Raw genomic sequence first — 12958 nt, 5'->3', positions numbered from 1 at the left:
GTCTCCCTCTGGGCTTCCTCTCGCCTCCATAGAGAATCCAAAAGCCTTGGAGATGTGTGGGATCTCAGAGGCAGACATAGAAGCCAGGAGAAAATGTATACTTACCGCTCCTACTTAATTACAGCTGAGTGACATCACAGCAGGAGCCATCAGAGGAATAACATCAAAAGTAGAAGAGGGCCAAAAAGCAAAACTAAGCAATTTTGCTAATGCAAAAAATAAAATATTTTTGTATTGAATTGCAACTGTAAAGAGGGTACAGAGAAGGCTCACAACGTGAGCCCTCTGTGTACTGGGTCACTCCAGACTGCTATCGGTATCCATTAACAGTAGCTATTAGCCTTAAGCTGAAAAGATGCTGGGCAGACTGTACAGTGTGGGGGACATTTATGAAGACCGTCTCCATCCCCAATTCATCTGTTGGATTCCTCTTAGTGAATCTGGTCTTACCTGTGCCTGACGCACAGTGGGCACAGAAATTTACACCTGCTCCTGCTTTCTGCCTGATTTACACCCATAAATCATGTTAAATATGGTGCGGGAGAAGACTACACCTCCTCCCCGCCTTGCCGGGGGATAGGGTGTGCGCCAGGGAGAAGGGGCGAATCTGTGCAGCTTTCATAAATGTTCCCCTATGGATACAACCCTGCATGGACTTTTTAAATAAAATAAAAAATAAAATGCAAAAAACAAAATTTTGTATTTTGAGTTTAGGCAAGAGAGCTAAAGAGAGCATAGCCCACCAGGAATCTGCCCGGCATGGGCCTTATCATTCACTGTAAATAAGACGCATGTGCAAAGGGAATGTATATATCTATTTTATTTAAAGCTTAATTGACATGGCAGTATTACATTTGAATTATCTAAGATAAAAACTACTAAAAGCATTAGTAGTTGAGATCTAAAAATAAGTGTTTTGTAACTGTACATATAATGTGAGGAATGCCAAGATAAAGTAATGCCCCAAAACATACCTGCCTTTAATTTCGTTGCCATCTACAGTATGCCTTAATTTGAAAAATACAAAACAATGATAGCAAAAAGGATTCATTGTGAGCCTGGATTACATGTAAGGTTTGAAACAAAGCTCATTTACAATTTATCACCACATTAGAAATTTTCCCTTAGCTTCAGGTACCACTTCGTGCTTAAGACCATTTGATTTCAAACTTTTTTCCAATCGTTAAAGAAAGATCCGTAATCTTCAGAAGCTGTAGAAAAACAATGGAATAAACTTGTCTTAAAATGTAAATTTAAAATGAAGATTAAAATTTAGCATTGGCATAACACATTTTTAAATTTTTATTTTTAATCTAGGGAGTAAAAGAAAAAGCAAACGAATAGCCAGCACTCCACTAGCACTTCTTCAAACTATGCAGTTTACATGCTGCGTGGCTAACATACAGACAAAAACAGAAAAATGCTGCAGCAACCTGCAAGTGTCAGGACTCACCGCATAAACTCCCACTGATCCCTATACTCGCAATGGCTTCTCTCGGACTATGTCTAGAAAACTGGGCATATAGGAGTCAGGAATGTGCAGTAGCCTGGTGTGAACTGGGCCTGGTTGTTCTGACACTCCCAATTGCTTTCAATCTAGCAATGCAGGAGTTAACCAAAGCTCTACAGGATTTCAATGTTTCAGGTAAACTTGGTCCTGGTATCAGGGCTGGTCCAATCAGCTGCTGGACCTAGCCTTTGATCATGGATAAAATACAGCTAGCTGCTCACTCCAGTGCTGGCTATTCAGTTAATACCTGGATCCCAGCTTACCTGTGCCTACTACTGTTATCCCCATTCCTAAACCCTCTGTTTTTTGCTCGACTTGTTATCTGACCTCCTGCCTGACTATTTGACTATCCGATTGTTTGCTGATTTTGTACTGCGCTTCCTGTTCGGTTTTGACCCGGCATTTTGGCTATCCCATTTTGTGTTTATTTGTCTGTCTTGTTCTGTGTGCACATATTCAGCGCAGGGAACGTCAACCTGGTTGTCCACGGCCGCCTAGTTGTCCACGGACAGTTGGTGGGTTCAGCTTCAGGATTCACTGTCGTGTCGTGTCTTGTCCCTGCCTGCCCCGTCCTGACAATAGGACCCAACTAAACTCTGTGTGTAAAACACCCACAGGAGAAAGGAGGTAGCCACACACCCCACATGTAACACAAAAAGCAAACAAATAGCCAGCACTGCACTGACAATGATTTAGCAGGAGCAGGTCAGGTGGGAAAACTCCGTGGGGCACTTAGGGGCGTTGCTTTATTTAAGACCTGCGTAGTCATACGCTAGTCTTCATAAATGTTCCCTTAGGGTAGCTTCACATGTACTGAATCCGCAGCGGATTTCACGCTGCGAGTTTGCAGCGAAATCCGTTGCGGATCCTGTATTGTGAAGCTGAATGGGTCCCATAAACGCAGCGGATCAGCTGCATGTATGGGACCCGGCCCCTTTTACCCCCCGGCCGCCCGCCCGCAGCCCCGGCTCCGTTAACCCCTGGCCGTCCGCAGCCCCGGCCCTGAGCATACATTACCTGCTCGGCGCTGCCACTGTGGGCGACGCTTCCGGCTCCCCTCGCTCCCCAAAGACTGATTGGCTGATGGGGAGCGAGGGGAGCCGGAAGCGTCACACACAGCCGCGGCGTCGAGCAGGAAAAGGTAAAGCTCGGGGCTGTGGGCAGCTGAGGGGTTTAAGGAGCCGGGGCTGCGGGCGGGCTGCTGACGGCGGGGGGGTTAAAGGGGTTGGGTCCCATACACGCAGTGTGAAATCCCCTGTAAATCCGGTAATCTGTAATGGCTCTCCTGCCCAAGTTCCAGATGCAGTGTGAACAGATGCTGGGCAGTCAGACTGTACAGTGCAGGGAACATTTATGAAGATCGTCTCTGTCCCCAATCGACCTGCTGGATTCACTAACTCTTAGTGAATCCCGTCTTACCTGCACAGGTCTTGATTTCTGCCTGATTTACACCCGTAAATCATGGTAAATCTAGTGCGGGAGGAGACCACACCTCCTCCCGTCTTCCTGGGGGATATGGCTGGTGTACGCCAGGGAGAAGGGGCGAATCTGTGCAGCTTTCATAAATATCCCCCTATGGGTACAACCCTGCATGGACTTTCTCTTTGCCTGCGCTAAAGAATGGAACTATTACACATTCACTTTACTATAATGAATAGGAGCAGAATTAATGAAGAAAGTATGAAAATTTGAGACAAAGGATTGGTTGCCTGCTTGGAAAAATGACATATTCTACTTCAACTAAATAAAGAAATAATTACCTTTGTTGCCGGTAGGTATTTGAAATTTTCGATGCCAGCACCATTAACCAGAACTTTTGAAGGAGTAGCTGGTACACCAAACACTGTTACGCCACCCAGCTTCAGTTTTTCGTCTGTAGGTTTTATCTGTATCACCTCACTCTGAAGGACATTCTGTGGTTTATAAAAAGACTGTCAGACTCTAACAAACATTAACTAACACATATAACTATCTTTTTCAGCCTGAATATGTAACTTACATTTTGTGCCATAAAGAAAACCTTGCTATAATCTCCCTTCTCATATGTGTCCAAACTGTCTCCATCATCCCAGTATAGATCTCCCTTAGCAAATCCACTTGCTGTAAGTGGCACTAAGAGTGTAAGACTGTTTTTGCGTGTTTCTTCTGTGGTCATTCCTGGCTCCTGTGGATCATATATGATAACACAATCATTTTGTAACTAAAGAAAGATATATGTTCATGTGAACAATGCCTGAAGTATATAATGTAAACAACATAGTAATTAACAAAAGTGGTAGACCAGTATGTATATGGGTGCCGTCAGTTCAGGGCCCGATCACCGGCCCTTCCCTTAGACAAGCAAACAGAAACTCTATGGCACTCCAAAATGTGGTGAAGATCAAAACATGTTCTTTATTCCATAAAAATATACAGCAATGTTTGACGTTTCAGCTCCAGATAGGAACCTTTCTCAAGCTTGAGAGTGTTTAGAGTGAATCTGTCACCCTCTGACTGCCTACCAAACTGGTGACACCACTGGATAGAAATCATTAAAAACATTTAAAACATATTTTTGTTATCTGTGTTTAAATAAAAATTCTTTATTTGGACCATAAATCAAGAAGGTGGGGCTTAGGGTTCCCTGGGCTCTATCGCTGCTATATCTCACTGTTCTGTATGATCGCCCTTTGCAGTATCAATGGGGAGGAAAACAGGTGGTTTTAAAAAATGATCTTGCCCAGCTTCAGTGCTTTCATCGGGAGGGGGCTGACATCATCCAGATGATACAGGGGCTAGAGTTAAAGTATCTATAATTGCAGATGACATGTTTCAACGGTAAACCACCTTCTTCTTTAGAGGATCTGAAGAAGGTGTTTTACCTTTGAAATCTCTGGATAGGGGACAAGTACATTTTAATTGGAAAACCACTGTAAGTGTTATCTTGATTCTTCTGGTCAATACAATGGATGCAATACCCAAGTGTGTTTTTTTTATGATGTAATAATTTAAAAAAAATGTACATTTAAAAAAATATATATATGGTTAAACATTGCCCTGTTCTGACCCACAGTTTTTTTTATAGGGGCATATTTTAGGCACCATGATCTGTTATTTTTATTGGTACCATTTTAATGAAAGTGACACTTTTTATTGCTTTTCTTATGGGATGTTATTTGATTAAAAACAAACAAACAAAAAAAACAGCAGTACATTTAAATGGAAAGGCTGACAGTGCTGTAAGTGTTCTATGCACAATTCCCTTCAGTTAAAAAAAAATGTAACCTGTCAAACAGATATGTGGTAGGATGACAATTAGAGATGACCGAATTTGCGAAGTTCGGGTTCGTATGAACCTGAACTATCGGCTTCTGATTCCCGCTGTCTGCAGCCTCCGTGAACAGGGTGGATACAGCCTTACGGACCGCCTAGAAAACTGGGATACAGACATTGGCATAGGCTGTATCCTAGTTTTCCAGGCGGTCCTTAGGCTGTAGCCATCCTGTTCATGAAGGCTGCAGACAGTGGGAATCAGAAGCCGATATTTCAGGTTCATACGAACCCGAACTTCGGCAAATTCGCTCATCTCTAATGACAATGAAAGGAAATTGTGCAAAAGGGTGAAAGGAAATGGGGAGGGGTATGAATTATAACTAAGAGTGCTACAGAATGTGCTTTCTTACTTGTGCAGGTATAATGTGGCCACCTCGAATGTGTACATTTATAGTGTCCAAAGGTGATGGAAGAGTAAACCATTCTCCTTTACTCTGAAGTCCAGAACCCTATAAAAAAGAGAAAAAAAAAACAGAACTAAAAAAATAGGCAGTAGGAGAAAATATAATGCAAAATGATTTTACTCTAGTATATTTATTAGCATGTCTGTATTTTTTTAAAACTACATATCTAAGGACAAGGCTAAGGAGGAGATTTATCAAAGGGTGTAAAATTTAGACTGGTGCAAACTGCCCATAGCAACTAATCACAGCTCAGCTCTCAGCTCTGCTTAAAAAAAAGAGGAGCTGTGAATGGCTGAACTGTGGCATAGAGACTATCCAACATCAAAGGTAAGCAACACTGGTATGCAAAATAGTACTAGAACATGAAAGAATAGTCATGATGGAACCAGCTGCCAGTGTATTGTCTCCCCCAGCAACTTCTGCTGTTGCTCTTCCAACTCCCTTAAGCCTACTATAAGGCTACTTAACCCCATCATCTTCCTGTAGCTGATGTTCCTGGTTTGGCCCCTAGGCATTACGTATGTGCTCTTACTGAAGTATAAAGGGCCAGTGTATGCACTCTAAGGGGGGAGTTTTCATTGTTGCGCCAGAGGAGTATGTGAGAGAGAAGGTGCAGATTCTCCCCTTCTCTCTGATGTACGCCAACTGTATCCCCCACTCGCCTGATGGGCGGGCAGGGAGGCACTGAGGGGGGGTATGATTCAAATCTATACCTGCTGGAAGCAGGCAGGGCCTGACTTAAGACCAGTGTATGAGTACGCCGGTCTTAATAAATGCCACCCTAAATGTATCTCTCACCTATCCCTGTCTGGAACTGCCTATTTAGGGATGCTCTGCTTACTCACCTGAGCAACATTGTTGTTTTCCCGTAGCCAATGTGTGTTGTTCCTGATTTGTTATCCTGTATCTGACCTGCGCCTGTTTTCCTGACATTGGCTCTGTTTGTGTACTACATTAATTCTCCCTTGCATGACCTGGTCTGATGACGCTGAACCTGTGCCACCTGTCAGAACCTGACACTGAAGTAGTGCCACCTGGCACAACTCTGATGTGGTTATTAAACCTGTTCATAATGTAAATTATATAATGACGGAGCAATTGCATATTTGTTGACTAGCTAATACATACCGAATCCAGATCATACCACACCCCAGCAGGAAAATATCCTTTTACTTCAGTTTTTCCCTCTTCTAAGACTGGAGTGATATATATTGCTTCTCCCCAAAGAAACTGGCGATCAATTGTCCAGGTGTTTCTATCAGTGGGAAACCTAGTGAAGGAAATATAAACCATTAAACTCTTAATAGTCATAGTTACATTAAAATTGGAAACTCCCCTCAAAAATGTTACTTTTTTATTGTAGATTTTAAGTGAGTTTCTCAAAGGGGTACTCCAGGTGGTGGTGGTGGGGGGTGTCTTTTTTCAGTATTGCCTGGTAAGAGGTGGATGAAACCAATTTTTTCCACTTACCTTCCTGGCTCCAGCGATGGGGCTGGTATCATGCTGCTCCAGTCTCCAGTCGTTTCCTGGTCTAAGACGGGATTTGTGACGTGACATCTCAGGTCTGTCAGGCATTCAAACCCCACTACAGCTGCTAAATGGCTAAGCAGGCCAATGTCATGTTTCGAAGCTGCCCTGAGGCCAGGAAACGGCTGGAGAATGGGGACTGGAGCAGCGTGATGCGGGCCCAAATCTGGAGCCAGGGGGGTGAGTGGACATCATTGTTTTCATCCGCCTGTTCACTAGGGATTCGGTGCAGAGACCCTCCATCCGCGGACTCGGCGCCGAATCCCTCCTCCTATGGCTTTGAATGGGAGTGGTCACAAGCCTCTGCCAACATGTTAATTCTTTGAGAGGAGAGCAGAGGCACGCAAGCCCTCCTATTCAAACACATGGCAGGAGGAACACAGGTTTCAGGCGAATTCTCTGTGCCAAATCCGTAGTGTGAACGGGCCCTCTCATAGTAACATAGTTAATAAGGTTGAAAAAAGAGTGTCGATCAAGTTCAACCTACAGAAACCCTACTTTGTTTCTCCTGAGGAAGACAAAACCCCTCATGACGCAGATGCCAATTGCCCCATCACAAAGAGAAAAATTCCTTCCCGACTCCAAAAAGTGAATCTTTACGTAAACTTTATTTTTAATCCCTCAGTGACAGAACCAAGAGAGTCATAACTTTTTTGTTTTCATATATGTAGCAGTAAGAGGCCTTGTATTTTGCTATACAAGTTGTAGTTTTTATAGGAACCATTTTTGTATCAATTGATGACTTATGTTCCAGTTATGCACCCTGCATGACTGAGAAATAATTCTCTTAACATTCTGGCCACTGCTTTGACAACTGTCCAGTGGCTAGAGATTTCTGTATTGAGCTCTGACAGCTCTGCCTTCTCTGAATAGTCAGTGGGGAGGGGAATGGATTAAATGCACTTACTCCAGAAAGAGAGCTCTTGCCACTGTATCTCCTGAAGTGTGGGCCTTGTGGAATAAAGTGTACAGATAGGGAAGCAGCATATAACGCTTTAGCGCAGCTTTTCTGATGGCTTCTTGGGATTTTTTGCAAAATACATATGGCTCCTGTGCCTGTAAAAGTACAAATGAGAATATTATACCTGATACCAATATAGAAAGAACTATTAGTCTATGTTTAACCAGCGGCAAAATGACAGACAATTTTCTTGGCTAGCCATCATTTAATGGCCGTTATTTTATAGCAACGTGTGCTATCTGTATAATATTGTTAGAAAATATTGTCCGTTATTCACCATTAAATGACAGCTGTCATTTTTTTTCCGGGGTGCATGAAAAAAAAAAAAAAAAAAGAAAAGAAACAGTCAGGTTGAAGGAAATGCAATGATGTTGGTAACAAAATTAGGCAAGCTAACCAACATTCTAAAATGAGAGTATAACTGTAATTACAAATAATCCAAACATGTTGAGAAAGAAAGCTGAGGGCACTCACCCATCTGGTGCAACGACTTCTTTATTCATAACATTTGTGGATAAAAGTCCGTACAAACATTAGGACACGCGGGCAGACGCCACACACCTTCACAGCGTCGACATGATGGCCATTTCGCGCGCATGCGCGCTTCTACGGATGACGTCTCTCCAGCAGGTCGCAGGTAAAATACCTGAAATGACGTACTGGTAGGAGGCGTTACAAACATGATTAAAAAACCTTTTTCATAAAAACAAACATTTCTCGCTGTATATTACAAAAGGGAGACCTATATAAACATATTTAATTCTATCTTGTCATTTAAACCGCACTTTCCTTGTGCTCCTGTAGTTAGTATATAACGTGCTTCTGTTTTAAGTAGCTGTGTGTTTGTGTCTTGTCCTAGTCGTGGTGTGATTCTCTTTAGACCTGTGAATGTTAGACAATTAGTGTCTCCGTTATGTTTAGTGTGAACATGTTCTATTATTCTGGTAGTTGTTTTTTTGTTTTTTATGGCATAGACATGTTCGTAAAACCTGCGATTGAGAGGTCGTAGAGTTTTTCCGATGTAAAACATGCCACATGTGCATATAATAGCATAAACTACACTCTTTGTTTTGCAACATATGAATTCATTTATATTGTATCTAACACCACCCAGAGTCACATGCTTTGTTACTTTTGCTTGTGCGCAAAAAGTGCAGTTTCCACATTTAAACATGCCCTTGGGTGACATCGATTCAAGCCACGTTGTATTTTCTTTATTGCTAAATTTACTGTGCACTAATATATCTTTTAGGTTTTTACACCTTTTAAACGCTATTGTGGGTTTATCAGTGACACATTTTGACAAGATGGGATCATTATTTATAAGGTACCAATTTTTATTGATTACATCTTTTATAACTGATGCCATGGGACTATATTTAAAGGCTAAAGTACAATTTTGCTTACTTAATTGTTCTTTTTCTACAGTTCTATTTTTATTTTTATTTTTATTTCTATATAGCAAGGATTTTCTGTCTTTGGAAAATGCTCTTTCCTCAGCTTTCCGGAGTTCACTCAGAGGGTAACCCCGTTGTACCAACCTATTGGTAAGTTCTCTAGCCTTTTCTCTGAATGTATCATCTGTGCTGTTAATGCGTCTTAAACGCAAATATTGTCCGTATGGTAAGGCAAGTTTAACGTGTGGGGGATGATAACTGTCAAAATGTAGTAACGTGTTGCAGGCTGTGGACTTACGGTAGCTCACTACTGTCAGTTCATTATTTACAATTCTTACTGTAGTGTCTAAGAACTCTAATTCTGTTGTGCTTAATTTACTTGTAAAGGCCATATTAAATGTATTATTATTGATATATGTCATGAAATCATCAAAAGCTTCTGAGGTATCACTCCAAATTATAAAGATATCGTCCACAAAGCGGTAATACCCACTTAACGCCCTTGTGAACGGATTTTCCTCACTAAAAATCATAATTCTCTCAAATTCTGCCAAAAATAAATTCGCTAGGGTACATGAAACTGGCGTACCCATAGCGGTACCATATTTCTGCTGGTACCAAACCTCATTAAAGACAAAGGCATTGTTTTCTAGAATGAAACTTAGTGATTCACAAACAAAATCAATAAAATCCTGACTTTTTCCTATTCTCTTTAAAAATGATCCAATTACTTCCACTGCTAATGTTTGAGGGATTCTAGTGTATAAGCTTTCCACGTCTATAGACGTTAGGAAAGCATTTTTTGGCCATATACTAGTATCTATAGCTTTTAGGAATTCATTGGTATCTTTTACCAGAGCTGGCACCTCGTCCAAAAGTGGCCGTAGAAGCCAGTCAATATATTGGGAAAGGGGTTCAGTTATACTACCCACTCCAGAGACGATAGGTCTTCCTGGGGGGCGGTCTAATGATTTGTGAATTTTCGGGACGAGGTACCAGCTCGGATGTTTAGGATTATTAGGTAAAAGTTTTTCAGCCTTATTTTGTGAAATAATTCCTTTATCTATATATTTTCGCAAGTGTGTACGCAATTTGTCCTTAAATTTTTCTGTAGGATTCTTTTGTAGTATAGTGTAAGTATCCGTGTCTCCTAATTGGCGTTTGGCTTCCTCCATATAATATTCTTTACTCATAATTACTACGTTTCCCCCCTTGTCGGCCTTTTTTATCTCTATATTTTTATTTTTCTGAAGTTTTTTTAACGCTTTATACTCATTGGTTGATAGATTGTTAGGGGGACTCGGGTAAACCAAGGCTCTAACATCCTCCATTACCTTAAATCGAAATAAATCTATATTACTGCCCGGCACGACTGGGGGGGTAAACGTAGACTTAACTCCTCTACACCTGAGCACACTCAGACAACCATGGCGCAAGGTTACTCCACTAGAATGGAGAAAAAGGCCGATCACGAAGTGTCTGAAAATATGGAAATAAATGAACAAGAGGACTATGCACTAAATGCAGGACGGGCAGACGCCAATACATTTTTTACAAATTGTGACCTAAAAGATGCTATACATGCTATGAGTAGCAAGAATGTAGAGTATAAAGTGCAACAGTTAGCAGAAAAAGAAATGAGACTATTTTGGACAATTAGTTCGTTGAAGTCCTATGTGATGTGTGAACGGGTGCCTAGGGGATTACGACAATACAAAGAAGTATCCCAATTCATAGATAACATGGACTTTAAAAATGAATGGGACCAGCTACACCAACAACATGCCCTTAATTTATTGCAACTGGTGCTAAAACAAAATGAGAAGGAATATGAACGAGTCACGGAGGATTTATGCCGCACTAAACTCGAGCTACGTACTCGATTACAAGAAAAAGATTTTAAAACATTTATTAAAAGATTGGACATGAAATTGGTGAGACTACAAGTGGAAATAAAGGACCAAAAGAAAGATAAATTTATACGGGACAAATTAGACTATGACACGGGAAAGGCATTTACTACAAAAATAAAAAAATCATTCTTTGAAGATAAAAAGAAAAAATGGCAAAAACCACAAATAAAAACTAATAAGACTGCAACTACAAAAAGGAAAAAAACATCAGATTTTTGGACAACAGAGTCCGATTCTTCCTCCGATATAGAAGAGGTATCCCAGCCAAAAAAAGCCTTAGCACAGGAAAAAAGCAAAAATAAAAGCAATTACTCTCTCCATGCGTTAAAACCAGCAGAGATAGAAGGTAATGCTAGCAATTCGCAAAATCACAACCAATTTAGAGGGACTGTCTACACAAAAAATAATAAAAATAACAAGGAAGGAGAAGAAAAAGAGGAAGACAAATTTGTCCCTTTAGAAAGAAAATCAGAAGAGGAAGGGGGAGGAAGAGAACAAGAGCAGAAAGAAGGAGCAAGGAGGAAACAAGTCACCTGGAAGTTGCAACCTACATAAACAGTGAAATACAGGACCCCCCGATAGTAGTAAATCTGACGGACATTGAACTAGACGAGGATTCTATAAATGTATTAAGTAAAGGTCTAAACTTTTGCATACCTGAGCCATTCGATCTTACAGAGTTTGAAATAGATTTACATAGAGGTATACGTAAGCTTAGTTTAAAAAGATTTTTTTCACAGAACAAAGATAGTAGCCCAGAATTACTAAAAGAAGGTGAGATACCTGTTAAGTGTAATGATTTGGGTTTTTGTTTGGCAGGTGCAACAACCATAGAGGAATATGAGTGTTTGAATACACTGATGGAATTGGCAGAGGGTCGAGAGACCAACACAAATGTTTGCACAGATAATTTCTCTCCCTCTTTTTTTACAGGAGGAGTTAAGTCTACGTTTACCCCCCCAGTCGTGCCGGGCAGTAATATAGATTTATTTCGATTTAAGGTAATGGAGGATGTTAGAGCCTTGGTTTACCCGAGTCCCCCTAACAATCTATTAACCAATGAGTATAAAGCGTTAAAAAAACTTCAGAAAAATAAAAATATAGAGATAAAAAAGGCCGACAAGGGGGGAAACGTAGTAATTATGAGTAAAGAATATTACATGGAGGAAGCCAAACGCCAATTAGGAGACACGGATACTTACACTATACTACAAAAGAATCCTACAGAAAAATTTAAGGACAAATTGCGTACACACTTGCGAAAATATATAGATAAAGGAATTATTTCACAAAATAAGGCTGAAAAACTTTTACCTAATAATCCTAAACATCCGAGCTGGTACCTCGTCCCGAAAATTCACAAATCATTAGACCGCCCCCCCAGGAAGACCTATCGTCTCTGGAGTGGGTAGTATAACTGAACCCCTTTCCCAATATATTGACTGGCTTCTACGGCCACTTTTGGACGAGGTGCCAGCTCTGGTAAAAGATACCAATGAATTCCTAAAAGCTATAGATACTAGTATATGGCCAAAAAATGCTTTCCTAACGTCTATAGACGTGGAAAGCTTATACACTAGAATCCCTCAAACATTAGCAGTGGAAGTAATTGGATCATTTTTAAAGAGAATAGGAAAAAGTCAGGATTTTATTGATTTTGTTTGTGAATCACTAAGTTTCATTCTAGAAAACAATGCCTTTGTCTTTAATGAGGTTTGGTACCAGCAGAAATATGCTATGGGTACGCCAGTTTCATGTACCCTAGCGAATTTATTTTTGGCAGAATTTGAGAGAATTATGATTTTTAGTGAGGAAAATCCGTTCACAAGGGCGTTAAGTGGGTATTACCGCTTTGTGGACGATATCTTTATAATTTGGAGTGATACCTCAGAAGCTTTTGATGATTTCATGACATATATCAATAATAATACATT

At 40.7% G+C, this 12958-nt stretch overlaps 1 protein-coding gene across 1 annotated transcript in view; it reads right to left on the bottom strand.

Moving 5' to 3' along the window:
• Window positions 1-802: 802 nt before the first annotated feature.
• The window catches only part of LOC138772174 (lysosomal alpha-glucosidase-like), a 62415-nt gene continuing 50259 nt past the window's right edge, over window positions 803-12958 (bottom strand). The window contains exons 15-20 of the mRNA XM_069952384.1: window positions 7661-7809; window positions 6355-6496; window positions 5173-5271; window positions 3510-3674; window positions 3271-3423; window positions 803-1211 (exon numbers count right to left, since the gene is read on the bottom strand). Of these exons, the coding sequence (XP_069808485.1) occupies window positions 1149-1211; window positions 3271-3423; window positions 3510-3674; window positions 5173-5271; window positions 6355-6496; window positions 7661-7809 (771 nt within the window). The 3' untranslated portion in view covers window positions 803-1148. The remainder of the gene's footprint in view (window positions 1212-3270; window positions 3424-3509; window positions 3675-5172; window positions 5272-6354; window positions 6497-7660; window positions 7810-12958) is intronic.

The sequence above is a fragment of the Dendropsophus ebraccatus genome, chromosome 14 (genome assembly GCF_027789765.1).
Source record: "Dendropsophus ebraccatus isolate aDenEbr1 chromosome 14, aDenEbr1.pat, whole genome shotgun sequence".
NCBI classification, from domain to species: Eukaryota; Metazoa; Chordata; class Amphibia; order Anura; family Hylidae; genus Dendropsophus; species Dendropsophus ebraccatus.
The sequence above is the reverse complement of the archived record's forward strand: the minus strand, read 5'-3'. Positions and strand labels throughout refer to the sequence as shown.